General features: G+C 43.7%; 1 protein-coding gene across 20 annotated transcripts in view; it reads right to left on the bottom strand.

Annotated features, from left to right (window-relative positions):
- PTPRK (protein tyrosine phosphatase receptor type K) overlaps nt 1-21,246 on the bottom strand; it is a 325,128-nt gene that overhangs the window by 200,557 nt on the left and 103,325 nt on the right. For all 20 annotated transcript variants that reach the window (XM_083434768.1, XM_083434774.1, XM_083434776.1 and 17 more), the window contains exon 3: nt 4,029-4,300. In XM_083434768.1, coding sequence (XP_083290894.1) covers nt 4,029-4,300 — 272 coding nt within the window. The remainder of the gene's footprint in view (nt 1-4,028; nt 4,301-21,246) is intronic.

The following is a 21,246-nucleotide window of genomic DNA, read 5'->3' as shown; positions in this document are numbered from 1 at the left end:
ATGCCACTCCACCATCATCATGCTATTTCAGCACAAAGGTTTCCTCCTTTTCGCAGAATACTAGAGCTCAAGGACTGCCAACGAAGCTCAATGGTAGAGGATTCAGGACAGACAGACGGAAGAAAGTACTGCTTCATGCAACACATGGTTAAACTATGGAACTTGCTCCCACTGCAGGCAGTGGTGGCCCCCAGCCTAGATGGTTTAAAAAGAGGATTAGACAAATTCATGGAGAATAAGGCTATTGATAGAGTACACAGTTAAACTACAGGATTTGCTCCCACGGGAGGCAGTGATGGTCACCAACTTGGATGGCTTTAGAGGGGGAGTTAGAAAAAATTAAGGACAAAAAGGTGATCAATGGCTACCTATTAGCCATGATGCCTTGTGGTCTGTCTGTATGGTTGGAGGCAGTATGCTTCTGAATTCCAGGGACTGGAAACTGCAGAGAGGAGAGCAACTCAGATCCTGCTTCCATCAAGCATCTGGTTGGCTACTGTGAGACCAGGATGCTGGACTCGATAGACCACTGGTCTGATCTTATGTTTAGTGTTCTTGAACTGAATGGATGGACTAAAGCCCCATCTAAATAAACTGGCATGCCTCACACTGGACAATACCTCTGTTCTTTTTTACGAAGAGAGACCTGACCCTCATCTGATAGCTGAGAATCTGTGGTGCTAATAAATTAAACAAAGATTAAATCTAGCTGCCTTATTCATCTCTCAACACTACATAGGCTGCCACCTCACACTCTGAGTCATCGGCTTCCAAGGACAGGCGTACCAAACTCCACTATGCCCAAGTGGGGCAGCAAATTCCCAGAACTCACTTCAATCTTTCCCAGCAGGATCAATGCCTGTTAAGTGATGCTGATAAAAGCAAACACTGCCAGATGATTACAAGGCATTCACATATGTGCCAGTTTCAAAGCAATTATTTCCAAGCGCGCGAGCACACACACACACAAATAAAATTAAAATGTTTTCCTCTTTTTTCCCCTCCTGGCAGTCGCATACCAGCTACAAGTTAAACATTCTATTACTTGAGTTAATCATTCAGAGGAACATTCAGAGGGAAATGACAGCATAACCTTGGTGGTAGTCACAATCTCACATCCTACCTGCTTGCATAGGGGTCCTGGCTTACCTGTGCAATTATATACCTTCCTTGGGATTGATTTAAAGGATAGTATGCATGCACATATTTGTATGTGTGCTTTATTTACTCTATAACATGGAACATGTATGTATGACTTGGGCCTGTGTTACGCATTACAGCACAGCTCTTGAAAAGCAAATTCACGGCTGTCAATCCCATCTTAAAATGCGTGTGGCATTCAGCTAGTGTTTGCTAAACTCTCTACAGGGGCGAACATGCAGCCAGCAGAGTTACTGAACTGGAGCATTGTCACAGAGAATTGCAGCTGAACAAAGGAGACATTCATGCCATGCTCTTTAGTTGTAACGCAACATTAAAACTAGGATTGGGGGGGAAACGTGCACACAGAAATCAGTGCTTTTTAAGCAGCTGTGTTGCCCTCATGCCCTTAAAGGAAGCCCTTACAAAAGGAAACACACACACAAAAAAGGCTCAGTGTTCAGAGAAAACAATTCACACTGACGGGCTCTCTCCACTCATGAAATTGTACAAGATTATACAGCTTCCAACTACACTCCATTAGATGGCATTTAGAACGAGATACAACTGACTATAATAGAGAGCTTGTGTAAACAAGAGCTTCCAACCTCCTCCTCTTTTGATGGAGAGAAATGGAGGAGATTTAATTTTCCCTTAGTATTCACTTTGCTCTGTGTGTTTAAACAAAGCCTCAAATGGCAAGGGATAGAGGAAGGAGAGCTCTTGTGTAGCACAGCTTCCTTCAGGGTCCCTTCCAACTCTACAATTCCATGATTTTGTTTATTAAATATCTATATCGCCCTCCATCCGAGGATCACAGGATGGTTTACAATATAGAAACACAAAAGTACAAAGCATAGTAACTGACAAAAACAATGGGACCAAGATCAGCATAGCATTTGCAAGATCCAGCGACCTTTCACTTCCCCAACATGGGATAAAACCTATAACAGTCTTGGGGCTGCTATAGTTCTCTTCACTCCTGTTAAACGAATGGGAGGGGGAAAAGTGAAAAATGAGGAGGGGGGATGTGCCCCACCACCTTCTGGCCTAGCAATCAAAAGTCCAGCAGGGTGTAAGGTAAAGGTAAAGGTACCCCTGCCCGTACGGGCCAGTCTTGACAGACTCTAGGGTTGTGCGCCCATCTCACTCAAGAGGCCAGGGGCCAGCGCTGTCCGGAGACACTTCCGGGTCACGTGGCCAGCGTGACATCGCTGCTCTGGTGAGCCAGAGCCGCACACGGAAACGCCGTTTACCTTCCCGCTAGTAAGCGGTCCCTATTTATCTACTTGCACCCAGGAGTGCTTTCGAACTGCTAGGTTGGCAGGCGCTGGGACCGAACAACGGGAGCGCACCCCGCCGTGGGGATTCGAACTGCCGACCTTTCGATTGGCAAGCCCTAGGCGCTGAGGCTTTTACCCACAGTGCCACCCGGTGTAGCAAGGGCTTATTTCATATATTTACATTTATAAAAGACTATTAGCAGTGCTTTTTTCAGAAAAAAATGTTTAGGGGTACTCTCATTTTGACTCAAGAAAATCGCCATTTTATAGTTCAAATCGATAAAAATAAAAACAGTAAATGGACAAAAGTACAAAGATTCACAAAATGTTTAGAGGTATGCATACCCCTGTATCCCCCCAGAAAACAAACACACTGACTATTAGTATAACATCTGGGTGACTAAGAACTTCCATCCTCACATGTCTCTACTTGAGAACACTTTTATTTATCATTAACTGTATTGTTTCCTATCCACAGCTCCTGCCTACTACTTAACACGGTACCAAGAACACACCATGTAGAAATGCAAATCACTTTAAGAAGATGGGATCCCAGGAGCTTTACATGAATGAAATGAAAATGTTAATTCATATGGTTCAAGGGTCCTGCGAATTTCACAAGGGGGAAAACTGTGAATCAGATATTCACATATAGACACTGTGTATGTGCGTGCGCACACATGCACACAGAAAGATAAACACACTCATCTATAAGAAACAGCTGGAAGGGGGGAAATATCTCCTGTTCTGTCCTCTTCCCTGCCTCTCTGATCTCAAATGTCCCCTCTTGAAAATAGAAAGGAGGCTATCTGTCTCCTGTTATACACCTTTGTGGGGCAGTAGGTAGAGTGCTGGACTGGGACCTAGAAAACCTGGGTTCAAACCCACATTTAGCCATTAAGCTTACCAAGTGGCCTCAGCACCATCCCTGTTTAACTCACTACACAGAGTTGTTGCAAGGATAAAATGGAGGGTGGAACCATGTGTGTTAGAGAGAGGGAGAGGGGGGACAGAGTTGTAATGTGGGTGTCAGCTGTTATTGGAATTCAGTTTGTGTTCTCTTGGCACTGAATGTTTCTGCAGTGTAGGATACTCAGATCCCTGATGATAATAATAGCAGAAGAGAACAAAGAGATGGGTGGCTTATAAGATTAGGATGTAGGAGGCCACTCTGGCCACAGTGCCGGAAGAAAGACACCAAAAATCTGTTGTGTCTGTGTAGAGTAGCAACACCGGGTGAAATAGGAGAAGGGATAGTTAAGGCACAGTATCACAGATTCCTTACATGAAGAGGCTGGGTGCTTAAAATTAGATGCACCAGAATGCTGCCTACTAGGAAACCAGGTAAATAATAATTGTCCAGACACAACATGTCTGGGTACTGAGGAGCAAGGGAGCATCTTCTCCAAGCCATCTCTCAGGCTGGGTGTGTGTTATGCCTCTAAAGTGCACTTTTCCCATTTCTCCTTTTCCTCCTCAATAGAGAAGTACAACATGTTTCAAGATACTGCCTTGCAGTTTTTCCACTTTGATGAAAGTCACAGAATAACCCCCTTTAGGAATTAGCAATCCTTCAAGCAGAAAGCAATTGTATTAAGGGTTTACCTGGTATTCATTGGGCCAAAAGGTGCTGACGGCCAGTTCTGCCCGTAGCCAGTCTTTGCCTGTGGAGCCGGTCACATTCCAAATGGGATTTGCCAGGGGGCCCTTGTTTACCCTAACCAATATGTTCAGAGTTCCAGGGCTCACCCCTTTCTTGCTGTACAAAAGGTAGCTGAAATCAACACAGTGTGTGTCATTCTCTTTCATAGTAGGAAGCTGAAGTCGAGCCTTCTCTCCTTGGCTGTGGTGTGAAGAATCCACTATCATGTACGACCCTGAGAAGAGGAGGAAGAAAAGAGGTAATGAAGTCCAGACATTCAGGAAAAGGAAGTGGTTTCTGCCTTCACAATGTTTGTGCACTTTTTGGTCATGCGCCATGATCTCTTGGCACAATTTACTACAAGTGGTTTCTATACAGGCACCCCTAATGTTCACAAGGCCTTGCATTTGGGGAAATTAGGAGGATGTGTCAAGGAAAAAGGAGGTGATGGACTTTGGTGGATAAAGAATTTAGGATTCTTCCTCCACAGAGACTGATCAGATGCCATCAGCATCTGATAGCTGGAGTTCTCAAATTTACATCAGTGCATTTACATGGAAGTTTATATCAGTGATTTTATAATGGGAGAAAGGGGCTCAGGAAAAATCTCTTATACCATCCAGATAAGACTTCCAAGATCCATAGGAGCAAAGGACTGGTCCAGTGACAGCGCAGAAGTTCCCAGATTCAATCCTCAGGGCTTCCTGGTAGTGCTGGAAGGGGCTCTTGTCTAAAGCCCTGTCTAAACCCCAACCAGCATGGCCAATGGCCAGATGTTCAAGTATGCTGACATCGGCAGGCCTGTGAGTAAGCAACAGTTAGCCATCTTTGTCTTACTGAAGGAACTGGCCCTTCTTCATAAGCATGATGCCAAAAGAAATACAGCAAAGCTCAGTGTTTGGCTGTTTTGGCTTTTAAGAAAATGGTTTATAATAGATTACTGACACTTACACCTTTGAAACCATTTATCTACATTTATATGCAATGAGGCTATTCTGCATGCCAACTAGCTTTCTAGAGATCTTTATTAACTACTCTTGAAAATGCACTTGAGGTAATGCAGGATAGATTGCTGAAAGGTTATTGCGCAATGAAAATAAAAAATAGGTCAGTATGTGACAGAAAAATCAACATTTATTTTGTTTGTGTACAAACCTTTTAATTGCCTTTCCAAGCAATTCAGCATTGCTAAAGTTAGTGTCTAATAACACAGACAGTAATGCTTTGCAGATTCAAAAACACCTCTAAAAAGTTATTAGTGACATGCAATTATATTTTACTTGTGCATCTATTGAAACAAAAAAGTATTTTTGTAAAGAAAAAGCAGCTAAAGTTCAAGAGTCCATTTTACATTTACATTTGATTAACTAGACAGCAACCACTGAAGTGATGTGTGTGTGTTTTTTTAAAAAATGGGAAGACTACACTGGCTGCTAGCCAACTCTTTTTTTTTCAGTTGACTTCTTAAATCTGGGAATAAACTGACACAAGTATATTTACATTTATAATTATTGGCAGTTACGATCAGTGATGGATCAGAGAACTTTATTAGGAGTGTCTGGCATAATTTCTACAAGGTACATAGCACACGGACTATAATATTTTATGGACTCAGTAGTTGCATGGACATTGCTGTCCTCAAATGATTATATTGTTGAGCAGAAAGAGGACAGCAGAGTGAGTCACATATGTTCAATGGGTCACACATTTTGGCCCAATCCTCACATACCTGTTCATTGGGAAGTGCCTGAACTCAGATACCCCGCAATTATTTATCATAGGTATCCTTCACCTAGGGTAATTAGATGGGAGATTCATTGTGCAGATTTAGAAGGGAGGTTCATTATGCAGATTTTGGAGAGCTCACATTTTCAGGTGCACTTACACTGCAGGTGCACCTGAATTCAAAAGCCTCAGCATTTCACTGATATATAGCTCAAAGGGCTTAGTACATGGGGTCAACATTTGTTTTAATTGTATTGTATGCAGTTATTCTATTGGATTCTATTGTTAATAGCCCTGAAATCTTTATATTAAGGGTGCTATATAAATACTTTAAATAATAACATTTTAAAAAACAATTTCACATTTATTCAATGAATCTATCAATCTGCTATGACTACTATTTTATGGATCAGTTGACAGCCCAGGGAAGGGTCAGTGTTCCATGGTATGTTACATGATTTGCATGCAAAAAGTCAATCCCTGACTCAAACAGCTCAGTTGGTTAGAACATGGTGCTGATAATGCCAAGGTTGCAGGTTTTGTCCCTGGACAGCTACATATTCCTGCATTGCAGGGGGTTGGACTAGATTATCCTCAGGGTCCCTTCCATCTCTATGATTCTATTATTTCCAGGTAGGGATGGGAAAGACTTCATTCTGAGACCATGGAGAGCTGAGACCAGTCAGTATGGACCAAGATTGACCTTTTGTCTGGCTCAGTATAAGGCAACTTTTTAGGTTCTTTTCCCCAAATTTCCCAGGCAGTGCTACAGCTATGATCTTTCATATGAAAAGCAGGTCTGGCCACTGTCACACATGCTCTGATTGGGTTAACTTAATGTATGTGAGGCTGCCTGTGGAAATTTCAGCTTGTGGGAAATGTGGCAACCAGATCAACATCCGATATAGTTATATTTTTGATGGTGTGAAAATGCTATCGGACTAAAGTGGTACCTCGGGTTACAAACACTTTGGGTTACAGACTCCACTAACCCAGAAGTAGTACCTCGGGTTAAGAATTTTACCTCAGGATGAGAACAGAAATCACATGGCGGCAGCGGGAGGCCCTATTAGCTAAAGTGGTACCTCAGGTTAAGAACGGTTTCAGGTTAAGAACAGAGCTCTGGAACGAATTAAGTTCATAACCAGAGGTACCACTGTAATAGCAGTATTCTGCTGCTATGTGCAAAGGCTTCCAGCAAGTTCCTGGTTGCTGTTTTTTTAACTACAAAACCCTGAATAGTTTGGAACCGCCTCCTCCCGTATGATCCTGTTCATCTGCTGTGTTGAATATTGGAAGTTCTGCTATGCGTTCTACCATTTCAGAAGCAGAGTTGGCTGGAACCTCGGCAATTACAGCACCCAGTTTATGGAGCTCCATTCCTAGAGAGGTGAAATTGGCACCATATCTTTTAAGTTTCAGATAAACAAAGACTTCTTTATGCCACCAAGCTCTCAAGGGAAAAATTGGCTGATAAGAAAAATGAAACAGGTAAGCTGCTCTTTCAGAATCTTCTGCCCCATCCCTACCCTGTATGTATTTGCATCTCATCCAGACTTCAAAACTGGAAGTGAGCCCAAAAAGAGATTCAGGAATGTATTTGCATTGGACCACACCTTTGCCCAGATAGCATCTACCTTGGCCCTAAGGCAAGCAACAAGACCAAAGCAGGCAAGCAGCCCAGAATGAACAGAAGAACACGCTCTAATTAGTCCAAAAGGAATTCTTAAAGGTGGACCAGGGCTCCTATTTGTGACTATTGTAGCATAAGTTTCATTATTCTTCCTGCCAATATAAAGAAATTGCTATATTAAAAAGGATTTCCACTAAAAACAATGCAACGGTAAAATTGAATATCTTTTAAAAAGTTATAAAAATGGTTATACAGTCATACCCTCGGGTTGAAGTTGCTTCAGGTTGAGCGCTTTCAGGTTGCGCTCCACGGCGAGCCAGAAGTAATGGAACACGTTACTTCTGGATTTCACCGCTCGCACATGCGCAGACAGTCAAAATGACGTCACGCGCATGCGCAGAAGTGGCAAATCGCGACCCGCAGATGTGGGTTGCGTTCGCTTCAGGATGCGAACGGTGTTCCGGAACAGATCCCATTTGTATCCAGAGGTACCACTGTAGCATCAAAGATTGTGTTTTGTTCACTTCTCTCTGTTCTGGCTTCCTTAAAAAAAAAAAAAAAAGAAAAGAAAACCCCAAACACCTCACCCGCTTACAAAACTAAATTAGTAGGAAAAACAATCCTACCACCTGCATGTTAGTATTATTATGCCCTTCAAAAATAAAATCACCGCACCAAAAGGACTGCCCTTTTACGTTTGTTTGATAGCACTGTGGTAGCCCCAAACAACTACAGTCATACCTTGGAGTCGAACGCCTTTGTTGTCAAACAAATCAGCTCCCGAACACTGCAAACCCAGAAGTGAGTGTTCCAGTTTGCAAACATTTTTCAGAAGCCGAACATCCGATGCAACTTTCATGGCTTCCAGCTGGCTACAGGAACTGCAGCCAATTGGAAGCCGCGCCTTGGTTTTCAAACCATTTTGGGAGTTAAATGAGAACCAAGGTACGACTGTATTTTGAACGCTTTTCTTAGCTATGAATCACAGCTGCCAGAGCAAGAAATGGCCACTGTATAGTTGATAAGAAAGAGAAGTGACAGTCAAATTTGTGCATCACAACCATGGCTTACTGTGAACAATCAATAGGCTAGTGCATGTTGCTCAATCACTCCCATTTCACTGCTTCCTATGACGAGCACCCAACTTAGCTAAGCATGACTTGTGATGCAGCACTTGTGGTTTGTCTGTCTCCAAGCAAACCCTGATGCTAAGCCCAGGTTTGTTCACAACTCAGGCCTCAAAAGCTGACATCAGCAGCAGATGTTGACATAAACCTGGAGAATACCCTTGCAGGTTAATTCTCTGATTTCTCAAACGTCATTGTACAAAGATAAAAGCTCTATTGATTATTCTGGCCACTTTTCCCTCTGGCCAGTGGCATAGTGTGGAAGGGAGTCATGGGGGGAGGTGGCCCCAGGTGCAAAATTGTTAGGGGTGCAAAATTTCAACACCCAGTGTTGCCGCAATACAGCTGTACTGGCATAAGTGGTCCCTTAGGCTGAGAAAGGTCCCCATCCCTGCTGTAGGTGGTGCTGTAGGTGGCAAGAGCCACTTCAAAGGAAGCAAAACCACAGCAATTAGTTCAGCAAAATCCTTCCGCTCTCTTAGAAAGCTGGAAGGGCTGGTGTCACACCTTGCATGGTTGATCATCTCCTTCCAAGTGGCCTTGCTATCTGCTTTGCCAAGAAACAGAAAAGAAGAGAAGAGAAGAGAAGAGAAGAGAAGAGAGAAAAATGAAGTGGGTACATTTATAGGGAAGCTTTTTACGGTTTTATGTTTTTAAATGCTAGAAGAGGGGCTGGGGCAATCCTTTCAGATGGGCGGGGTGCAAAATAATAATAAGCTGGTCCAGTGATGATTGTAGAACCCCACTTCTGCTATCCCAGGGTTGGGTGAGGCAGGGAAGGGGGTGCGGGGGTTTGTGTGGGTGCAACCTTAACATCCAAATAAGTTTGAGAATAGCAGCTTTATTATGTTCAGCCAGAGCCCTAAACATGGCAGTTAGCAAGCTGATATAATGAAAGAGAGAAAAAAGATTGCATCAACAACTCTCAACAAAGGCCTAACCAGGCTATATTCTTCAGCAATCTCAGACATGCCCATTATTTTGTGAAATATAAATTAATAAATAGAACCAGAGGTGCAGAGGCCCAATGGAACAGTTACACTGTAGAGTTTGGGTTATTATACAGCTTTGCCTGGCAGGGGAAAAAATAAGTACCTTGAGATGCTAAAAAGAATGAAACTTTCTCACAGCTAATAAAACACATTTATTTCTCTCCGTATACTTGGTAGCTATTACATCCTTCAATTGTGAATTCATAAAGAAACCTGAGTGAAATAAAAGTAATGCAGTTACATGGAAAATGTATGCTTTATTTTGGAAGCGTCGAAAAGCATTCCCCATCGGTGCCATGTTGAACACTGAGTTTGGAACAATGAGCAGATACTTATTTACAATGTGCTGAATCCTGGTTCCTGCATCTAGTGTGTCACTAGCTATCAACTGGCAAGCGAAACAAAATTCCAGCCTCCTAGTCTTGGCAGATGCAAAGGGGACAGAGATTGCCATTGCAGTTGCAAAACTGCTATGTCCTCTCGTTGGAGGTGCAAAATCAGACAGTGATGCAGGACCAAACCAAGATGCCTCTTACCCTCTGCAGCTGTGAAGAGGGGAGCAGGGATAGTTGCTGTGCTGCTTACATGCACAGTGCAAGGCCAGAGACAAAGGGAGAAAAATTGTCTTAGCAACCACAAGTTTTGCCTTGGCTATCAAGGCCAGCCAACCCATAGCTGTGGACCCTGGGTGACAACAATGATTTTGTTGAACCTTGAGTGCATTCAGACTTGGGGATTATGGCATCAGGGTTCCTGATTATAGTTGGTACCTCTGGTTAAGTACCGTATTTTTCGCCCTATAGGATGCACTTTTTCCCCTCCAAAAATGAAGGGGAAATCTGGGTGCGTCCTATGGGGCGAATGCAGGCTTTCGCTGAAGCCTGGAGAGCGAGAGGGGTCGGTGCGCACCAACCCCTCTCGCTCTCCAGGCTTCAGGAGAGCCGCAGCGCCAGCCCCACAAGGTCGGGGGACAGCAGGGAGGCGGAACGCCGCCATCCCGCTGTCTCCCTATGTGGTTTAGAGGCTGACGGCGGGGAGATGCGTGCTTCTCCCCGCTGCCTGCCCCACAAGCTCCGGGGACAGCGAGGAGGCGCGTCGCGTCTTCCCCCTGTCCCCGGACCTGACGTGAAGGCTGGCGGCAGGGAGAAGAGCGCTTCTCCCCGCTGCCTGCCCCACAAGCTCCGGAGACAGGGGGGAGGCGCGGCGCGTCTTCCCCCTGTCCCCGGACCTGACGTGAAGGCTGGCGGTGGGGAGAAGAGCGCTTCTCCCCGCTGCCTGCCCCACAAGCTCCGGGGACAGTGGGGAGGCGCGGCGCGTCTTCCCCCTGTCCCCGGACCTGACGTGAAGGCTGGCGGCAGGGAGAAGAGCGCTTCTCCCCGCTGCCTGCCCCACAAGCTCCGGGGACAGTGAGGAGGCGCGGCGCGTCTTCCCCCTGTCCCCGGACCTGACGTGAAGGCTGGCGGTGGGGAGAAGAGCGCTTCTCCCCGCTGCCTGCCCCGCAAGCTCCGGGGACAGCTGGGAGGCGCGGCGCATCTTCCCCCTGTCCCCGGACCTGACGTGAAGGCTGGCGGCAGGGAGAAAAGCGCTTCTCCCCGCTGCCTGCCCCACAAGCTCCGGGGACAGTGGGGAGGCGCGGCGCGTCTTCCCCCTGTCCCCGGACCTGACGTGAAGGCTGGCGGCAGGGAGAAGAGCGCTTCTCCCCGCCGCCAGCCCCGCAAGCTCCGGGGACAGTGAGGAGGCGCGGCGCGTCTTCCCCCTGTCCCCGGACCTGACGTGAAGGCTGGCGGTGGGGAGAAAAGCACTTCTCCCCGCTGCCTGCCCCACAAGCTCCAGGGACAGCTGGGAGGCGCAGCGCGTCTTCCCCCTGTCCCCGGACCTGACGTGAAGGCTGGCGGTGGGGAGAAGAGCGCTTCTCCCCGCTGCCTGCCCCACAAGCTCCCGGGACAGTGGGGAGGCGCAGCGAGTCTTCCCCCTGTCCCCGGACCTGATGTGAAGGCTGGCGGTGGGGAGAAAAGCGCTTCTCCCCGCTCCTGGCCCCACAAGCGCCTGAGGGGGAAATAAAATTTTTTTTCTTTATTTTCCCCCCAAAAAACATGGTGCGTCCTATGGGCCGGTGCGTCCTATGGGGCGAAAAATACGGTACTTAATTCGTTCTGGAGGTCTGTTCTTAACCTGAAACTGTTCTTAACCTGAAGCACCACTTTAGCTAATGGGGCCTCCTGCTGCCGCTGCGCCGCTGCTGCACAATTTCTGTTCTCAACCTGAAGCAAAGATCTTTCTGGGTTAGCAGAGTCTGTAACCTGAAGCGTATGTAACCCGAGGTACCACCGTAAAATGCCAGGACTACTTTCTTTGTTTCTATCATTCATTTTACACTGCAGAACCTGTTGTGTTATACAACTGTGGCTTTTTGATCAATATACCACCTTGTCACACTAAATTTAAATGGCAGGAAACCATGTTTGCCACCTTGAGTTCTTTAAAGGAAATGTGGGATATAAATAAAACAGAGTAAATCCAAAATCACATATAATTAAAACACATTGGGTTCAATGGTGGGTGGGATTGCCAAAGTCACTTTTCCTGGAATCTGCCCCCTTTGTAATTTTTATTTTTGCCACATGCATAAAGCTGAATGTGCACAAGTTAACTACAGTGGTACCTCAATTTAAGAACAGCCCTGTTTACAAATGATTCAGTTTACGAACTCCGCAAAACCGGAAGTAGTGTCCCGGTTTGCAAACTTTACCTTGGTCTAAGAATGGAAGTTGAATGGTGGAAGGGCACCGGCGGTGGGAGGCCTCATTAGGGAAAGCACGCCTCGGTTTAAGAATGGCTTCAGTTTAAGAACGGACTTACAGAATGGATTAAGTTCATAAACTGAGGTAACACTGTACACTTAAGTTGTGGGCTTACTGTGATAATAAAATCGCAAGGAAGAAATCAACAAGACATGCATGCATGAACAAGTTAATGAATGAACTAGCAGGACTAACCATCCATTCATAAACTTCTGGGAAATGGCTAGTGTAAACAGAATTTGAAGCCAAAATCACGCTCGATGAGAAGATGGCAAACACTTCCAGTTTTGTATGACTATACTAAAATGAGATCATACCAACAATTGGTCTAGCCCCCTAACCTGACTGACATAACCTGCACCATAAACTAATGAAGCACTAATGAAGCTTGCAAATTGGCATGTGAAGCTTCCATTTTGACATGATTATACTGCAGGTCAGACCACCAATCAGCCTAGCTCTACCACCTGTCTCTGGCATGACCTGTGCCATAAACTGTAGGGCACTAATGAAGTACTTAAACTACTCACCAAGGCATAGGTACTTTCCAACTCAGACCTCATAGTCTAGACAATAATACAGGGTCCTGGCTATGATTATATGCATATGGTCAGCAGGGGAAAAGAACCCTTTAATTACTGGCTGCCCTGTTTGCTCTCGATTCATGACCCACTTTATTTATTACGTTTTCAGTGATCGAGTAGTTAGTGACTAATTACTTGATGTATGCTCTTGACAAGCTCCACTAATTAAAGAGAACACCACAGGTGTCTTGCCGAAGCTAACGATCTTACCATAAGCCAGTCTGCAATCAAGTGAGCTAAAGAGTTATGGTCCAATTCTCAAAGAAACCCAATGCCCTCAAATCAAATCACTCTGCATGGTCATGGCCTTTCCTGCATGCCAACAACCTGAAAGAAGTTGCTTTTGAAACCTCAGGACTGACTATCCTTCATTTCACATCACAGGCTCTCTCTTAAAAAGGGTCTTAATATCTTTTTTCATTTGTAGGCAATGCCCACAGGCTTGTTCATGGTGACAAAAGCAGCAGCAAAATTGTGGTTTCTTGAGTTCCCTTCAATATAATTAGGCAGATGTGTTGCTTTGTGTTATTTTAATATCTGCAAGTTAAGCTACGCAATAAAGGAATATTACAATGCTGCTTATTAAGTACCCAGCTATTATTTAGCATCACTAAATAAGGCCCATTTAAAGACAAGAAAAGGGGGAAGGGAATCATTTTGAGAAACTTCCATGTTTTTAGTTGCATTCAAGATTTTACCCAGGGCACTACTTACAGATCATTTGCAGGATCAAAACACCACTGTGATACCCAAGGGTGAAAGAACTGAAGCTTTCAGGAAATAGGATTTATTTTCTTATTTCCACCATAATTATATCATTAACTGGATGGTAATGAATTTTATCCTGCCAACCTAGCAGTTCGAAAGCACGTCAAAGTGCAAGTAGATAAATAGGTACTGCTCTGGCGGGAAGGTAAACAGCGTTTCTGTGCGCTGCTCTGGTTCGCCAGAAGTGGCTTAGTCATGCTGGCCACATGACCCGGAAGCTGTACGCCGGCTCCCTCGGCCAACTAGGTGAGATGAGCGCTGCAACCCCAGAGTCAGTCACGACTGGACCTAATGGTCAGGGGTCCCTTTACCTTTACCTAATTAATTTTATTTCATATGATATGACACTTATTTAGTGGCACTGGTAAAAAAAGTGTGGTAATTTTTTGCTTTCCAAGTTCAGAACACAATGCACTGGATAAATCAAACTTTTTTTTGAATTTATGAGTTAAATATAGTTTGTGTATATTAGACTGTACTCCCAGGCACAAGCCAAAATTATATATAATTATATGACCTCTGGGTCATGATGACTAACTGAATAAAGGTTCTGAGCTAGCATGCAGCACCCATGCAAAAGGTGAATTCCATGTTAAAAGCTGCATAGACCTCCCTTTGATCAATTAGTATAACAATCTTTTTAAATAAGAAAAATAGGGATCATTAGGAAAGGGACTGAAAATAAGCTGGCAATATAATAATGCCATTATAGATTTGGTGCAACTGCACTTGGGGTGCTGTGTAGAGGTCTAGAAAAGGGCAGCCAAAGTGATCAAGGATTGAAGTAACTCCCCTAATGAGGAAAGGTTTACTGTGCACCATTTGGAGACTTTTCAGTTAACAAAAAACGGTGAGTAATGGGGCACCTGACAGAAGTGTAAAATTATGCATGGTATGAAGAAAGCAGATAGAAGGACGCTATCTCTCTTTGGTCTGATTCAGCAGTGCGGCTCTTATTTTGCATTTTAATGGTAGCCTATGCAACAGCTCATTACAACAGTGTGTCTCAGTTTTCATCAAAAGCAGCAGTGATAGCAGCCCACACTAATTTGCTGTGCCTGGACTGACCAGATTGAGGTTCGGAGCCTAGTGGAAACTGTATTAATGTGGAAGATTCCTGAGCAAATGCAAAAATAATTCACTTTATCTTTTGTTGGGAGAATTAGCTGAGTGACGTTTAGAACAATTCCAAGCTTTTGTCTTTCATGAGATTCTTTTGTCATAGATGCTTAGTCATGGATGCCCATACCAAAAGGAATCTTGCATAACAGTGTTTGGAAATACAGTGGTGCCCCGCAAGACGAATGCCTCGCAAGACGGAAAACCCGCTAGACGAAAGGGTTTTCCGTTTTGGAGGTGCTTCGCAAAACGAATTTCCTATGGGCTTGCTTCGCAAGACGAAAATGTCTTGCGAGTTGCTGCGATTTTTTTCCGCTCCCCACCCCCTTTTTCTAAGGCACTAAGCTGCTAATAGCCTTTTAGCAGCTAATCCGCTAATCCCTTAAGCCTTTAATAGCCGCTAATAGCCGCTAAACCGCTAATAGCCGCTAAACCGCTAATAGCGCTAATCCGCTAATGGGGTTGCTTCACAAGACGAAAAAACTCGCGGAACGGATTCTTTTCGTCTTGCGAGGCACCACTGTACTGGTTGCTGGACTGCTCTTTTAAGCAATAGAAATGTCTCCAAACCGAAATGTAGCTTTGGTTACAATTATTGCCCAAGGGAGAAAACATGCATCTCTGTTTCAAGCCTTATCAAGCTGGGGTGACAAAAGGAATCATACCTGTGTCTGAATAAGACATGTCTCCATCTCTGCTTACAATCAGTATTGTAAAATACTTGTTAAGAAGGGGGGGGCAGAGAAATGATATTGGAGGCTGTGAAATGACCCACGATTATGATAAAAAAGCACCTGCATTCTTTAGCTTCGACTAGAAATGGAATAGTGTTGTTCAAAAGCTGGATATTTCATATGAGAATGAGCTGGCTGAGCAAAATGGGAATTTAGCAAGATAAGCTACAGTAGGCATCCAAATTCATTTGATATTCACCTCCTTAAAATGATCAAGTAAAAAAATGTGAGACTCATTCATCTAGGCAGAGATTTTCATGTTCATTTGGCTTTCCGTGCCCCCTTCAAATTCCAAGCAAGATTGGTTAAAGACTGATTTGAAAAGCTAACTGTTATCAAGGGGGAAATGCTTTAAGAAGCCATGACTTACAAGGAGAATCTTGAACAGGGTCTGAACCCCCCCCACCCCCTCCCCTCCCTTGCATGCCACACACTGTTTGGCGTTAAGCTTTTATTTGCTGACAGGCTACTGTGTTTAAAATAAAAAAACTCAGAAGTTTTTAAAAAAGTGCAAGCGCTGCATATTAAAATAGTGGTTTAAACAGAATACAGAATGTGCTGTAACCAAGACCGCTGAGCTTTTTCAGCACTGCACTGTCGTGTCCTGTCTCACAAATCATGCCTCCCTCTTAAATGAATAATTCCAGAGGCACTACAAAGGTTTTTAAGGCATATTTTGAGGGCACTGGAGATTCTGACTCTAGAGCGGCCAGGCTTTAAGCTTGTTTTTCTAGGTCATGACAGTGGGGCAGGGTGTCTAGATTTATGATCACTCTTTGAACTCTTGAGAGGTAAGACTTAGGACTAGGCGGGATGTAGTATAATTATGCATTATTCAGTTTGTGTGTTGGTTTTTTTTAAAAAACACACAAAAAATCTAGTTATATTATTGGGGAGAAAGGGTTGAGGAGGGCCAGATCTTTCCTTTAAAACTCCTGAACAAATGCATATATTTCTTGTATATCCATATGCTTTGTTTTAATACATTATCCTATAAGAAACTGCAATGGAGAGGAAAACGCTTTTCATTTAAAAGTCTTCTGATGGCCAGCAGTGAACCAACCTTTTGGGAAGCAGGCCACAAAGAAAGTCTGAGGGCATTCTCTGCCTACTCACATAACATTATCAGCTATATTTGACATAGATACGGAACCTGCCATTCATTGATTTAAAAACTGATTGTCCCGCACTTGTTTTGTTTGGTATTAATATTGCTCTGTATGTTTTACTTTTATGTACCTGAAACTGTACACAGGTAGCGCTGTGGACTAAACCACTGAGCCTAGGACTTGCCGATCATAAGGTCGGCGGTTGGAATCCCCATGAAGGGGGGAGCTCCCGTTGCTCTGTCCCAGCTCCTGCCAACCTAGCAGTTCAAAAGCATGTCAAAGTGCAAGTAGATAAATAGGTACTGCTCCGGCAGGAAAGTAAACGGTGTTTCTGTGCACTGCTCTGGTTTCGCCAGAAGTGGCTTAGTCATGCTGGCAACATGACCCAGAAAAACTGTCTGCGGACAAATGCCAGCTCCCTCTTCCAGTAAAGCGAGATGAGCGCTGAAAGCCCAGAGTCATTCGCGACTGGACTTAACTGTCAGGGGTCCTTTAACTTTACCTTTTTACCTTAAACTTAATGGCAATAATAAAAGTTATTTAAAAAAGAAAGAAAAGAATACATCACTCTTAACACACACTACGTTGGATGTGCAGATGCAACTGTGCCCAGGGAATACATCCCTTCTGGAGGGTAGCAGAACCTGCAGTTTCTGTTACAGAGAGCTTGTCAGTAACAAGGAAAGCACACTATCAAGAAAGGAACCTTTTCTCCCTCCTTTGGTAAAGGATGCTGAGGGGGAAGAAACTAGAGCAGACTTTTTCATGGTAGGGACAGCTGGAAAAAAGGGGTGAGGAACGTGTAGCGTTCCGGATGTCATTGGGCTATTGGCCATGTTGGACGGGGCTAATGGGAGTTGCAATCCAACACCAACTGGATGGTCTCAAGTTACCCACCTCTATAAGAAAAGAAAACGGAAAGCATATTTTGAAAGGTACTGATGAGGTTCTGACCTCCATGGGAGCTTTGCTTTTTACCCTGCAACCACTTCCCATATTCTACATGCACAGAAATCCAGGAAATGGCACTTCTCTCATGATCAGGTACAAATTCCTCTACTAAATAACAGAAAATAAATTATTGTTCTGACTTCAATGTTTCACTCTTCAGATTGTTCCTTCAGTACAAGCATTTCTCCTTGTCCGGCAGAACAATCCTCCCTCCCCATCCCTGTGTGCTGTTCTGGGGGTTATCCTCACCCTTCACAGAGGATTTGGAGAAGGTGCAGGATTGCACAGGGAGAGGAGAGTAGGAGGAAAGTGAGGTAGAAGACCCTTGAGCGGGCTTCTGCTAGCATGCCAAATTAGTTGAATTTGGGCCATAAATTTGTATTTGGGGGGAAATATTTGAAGGTGGAGTATGTTTAGAAAGGAGACTAAGAGTGGGGGAGGAGTTTCAGAACCATTGCTTTAATCGTAAGACTTGTCAAATAATAGAAGAGGTTCATTATCTGAGGCAAATCTAAGATCAAAAAATCAAAAGAAAGCCATTTAATAAGTTGTTTAACATGCAACACTAAACCATGGTTTAAGGCTACATGCATGAGCCATAACAAGCCTGAATAAAGCTTTGGGCTCACACACTTCCTCCTCCCCCTATACAGATGGAAGAAATATTTCTGAAACATTTATTTAAATGTTTAAAGAATCCTGACTTGTGAACCAGAGATTGAGAGCTTTCCTCAAACTCTTAGCCTCCAGATGTTTTGGACTACAACTCTCATCGACCCCAGCCATTGAACTAGGCTGCAGTGGAACACAAAAAAACCATTAATCTCCAAATGGTTAGTTCGTATTAGATGGGATAGATACACTGCTCTTAGCAGCTCTTCACTGTTGCCTCGCAGCCATACATTGGTATGAGGGTTGTAAATAAAGTGTTAAATAAAACAAGAATCTCCCGAAGCTGCTTATTGTGAGCTGTTGCTACATGCCTCTCAGTTTCCCCATTTGTTCCAACTTTTCACCAGATGAAAACATTACTTTTTGTCAAATTTGACAATGATCGCTTCAAAGGAAGCCCAGTTGCTTTTAGTGCATCTTTGGTGGTGTGAAGCGCCAAGTGGACTGCTAGTTACTTGGTGGGCATTGCCTCTCAAAAAGGTTTTTAAGGCAAAAACATTGGAATCCTCCCTCTAGGATTAGGAGGAAAGAGTATATGCTGTAATGAAAGGTCCTATAGATGAATTATTTGCTCTTGCTCTCTCTCTCTATTTGGCATCACAGTAATTGATTTGGACAAGTAACGTTTGGATAAAACCGGGAGATTGTGTCCTTACTTAAAATACAGCTTTACAAAGTGAAATCAATGACTGGCTCTAAGACTTTAAAACCGTGCGGAATTTTGTAAGATCTTTCTTGCCCACAAGTTCAGTTAGAAATAATTGGTTATAGTATCACTATTAAATGAACAGTACTCTTTCTCCCAGTAGGGGCTGCCATAGTAATGATAGAGCACTGTACTTAACAGCAGGAGGCCAAGTCTCATGAAGTAGACTGGGCTTGAGAACATTATAGTCCCATTATCCGCCATTAAAAAGAAATCAGGCAGCAAGTGTCAAAACAGAGTTAAGATAAATTCCATTCCAGAGCATCAGCCATGTACGCGGAATGCAGAGAGTCACTTAGGAGCAACAGGTGCTTTAACGAAGCAGATCCGGGATATGACACACATCCTAATCCCGATGTAAAAAAGCAATTATTAGACTTCAGAAAGCAGGTTTCCAAGAAGAGGTGGTGAAGAGTAATCTCAACCATGAGCACAAAAGATTCTGTGTTTTGCTGAGGGGGGAGGGGAGCAGGGCATCTTAAAGCTATGAGGATAAAATAAAAGATGACTCTCATAGCAAATGGTGGCATTCATGCTCATAAATACAGCATTGTTTCTGACATGTACTCTTAAATATACCTTGCTATCAATTTTGCCCCCATCCTCTCCCTCCTAAGTTGGAAATAACATTCCTTTATATTTTGATTGTGGTTAATTATCTATGTTTTATGTTTACATGGCAAACTGCTTTCCTTTATACTGATCTATTAACAGTGGAGTTCTAGTGCCTACTCTGCATAAGTCTCATGGATTCCCAGGTAAACTGTAGCCTTAATTTTCCCTTTGCCCGAGAGCTCAGGAAAAGAAACTAACAAAACACATGGTCTAGGAAACGGATGTGGGAATAAGTAACTTCCTCTATCTGTATGGGATTCACCAGAGGCTTGTCATGGTGTTTCAGTTGGAAACAGAGAATACCAAACTTTACTGAAAAGCTGTAGGCAAAGTAGAGGGCAGGGAAACAAGTGACTATGCTTGAGAGGTAGGGAGCTAACAGCATACCAGATGTCCCACTGAGACCCACCTGGTTGTACAAGGCAAAATGCCAAAAAGACATGGAAGGCAAAGGACATGCATTTTCATTGTCTATCAGAGTCCCTGGCAAAGTGCATCTTTGTGTCTGTTGCCTGTTAGGAAGATCTGGTGAAAAATTCTAAGCTTCCTACATCATCCTTTCTTTTGTGCAATGAACTCAAGAGAGAAAATCCATTGTCCACATGTTAAAGAATGCACTGCCTCAGTACCAGTACAAGGGTGAAAATCATGAAGCAGCATGTTTAAGGAAAGAGTTCTGATTTCACAATGAATAACACCCAATGCTCAAGTCTTTGCACCTCTTATTTTTAACATGAGAATATAGAAAAGGAGAAAACATGGGGATCAGAAAAATATTGGGATAAGGAAGTGGTTAGGGGGCAAAATTTCAGCCAAATTTTATTTTTCAGAAACCCTGGCAAATTTTTGCCATGATTGCTGCTAATCCTTTTATAACAGGCAGTGGAAGCCTCAGGCAGTAAATGTCTTGGCGGGTCAGCCCTGTAAATGAACTAGGCTTGCTGCATACACATACACAAACACACACATTCTCTCCAAAGGGCTGTTTGTATCTTGGTTCCAACTTTCCAACTCCTGAAATGAGAGAAATGATAATGGAGAAGGGGTAATTAGGTACACTTAAGATATTTTCCTCTATGGAAAATGATTGGTGGGGCACACATTTTTGGTAGAATTGCTGAAACAGTTGGTCATCATGGAAAGAATTTAAACTCAGTGATCCAATCCATATTCTGTGATTCTCAGGACCTCTGGGTAGAGAGACTCTGGAACCTGGTTCTTTCAGGGAGTTAGATATCACATCCTTCGTCACATATGCAGCCTGTATGTCTCCTGGTGCCAAGAAGGCCCAACAGAGCCTTACCTTGTCTTACTTCACCTGTGAAATTAGTCAATGTTTGTCTTTCCTCCTGTTTAAAATTTCAACTTGCCATGAGCCCAACTGTGCAACATAATGCTCTGTGTCAAGCCCATAGCTCACTTCCAGAGCCCCATTAGTTTCCTGCCCACCTGCAAGCAACAAATGAGCCTTGAACCATGTGTTTTTAAAAATGTATTTTTAAAAAATATATAGACATGAAAAACAATTTACACTACTTAGAGCTAAGCAGGTTTTCTTTTTTATTTTAATGTATACACACACACACACACACATTCTATTGTTATATGTAATCAAAGTGAATTCAATGAATCCATACCTCACATA

The sequence above is a fragment of the Podarcis tiliguerta genome, assembly GCF_965153285.1.
Source record: "Podarcis tiliguerta genome assembly, chromosome: 3".
NCBI lineage: Eukaryota > Metazoa > Chordata > Lepidosauria > Squamata > Lacertidae > Podarcis > Podarcis tiliguerta.
Note: the sequence above shows the minus strand (reverse complement) of the source record. Positions and strands in the feature narration are given on the sequence as shown.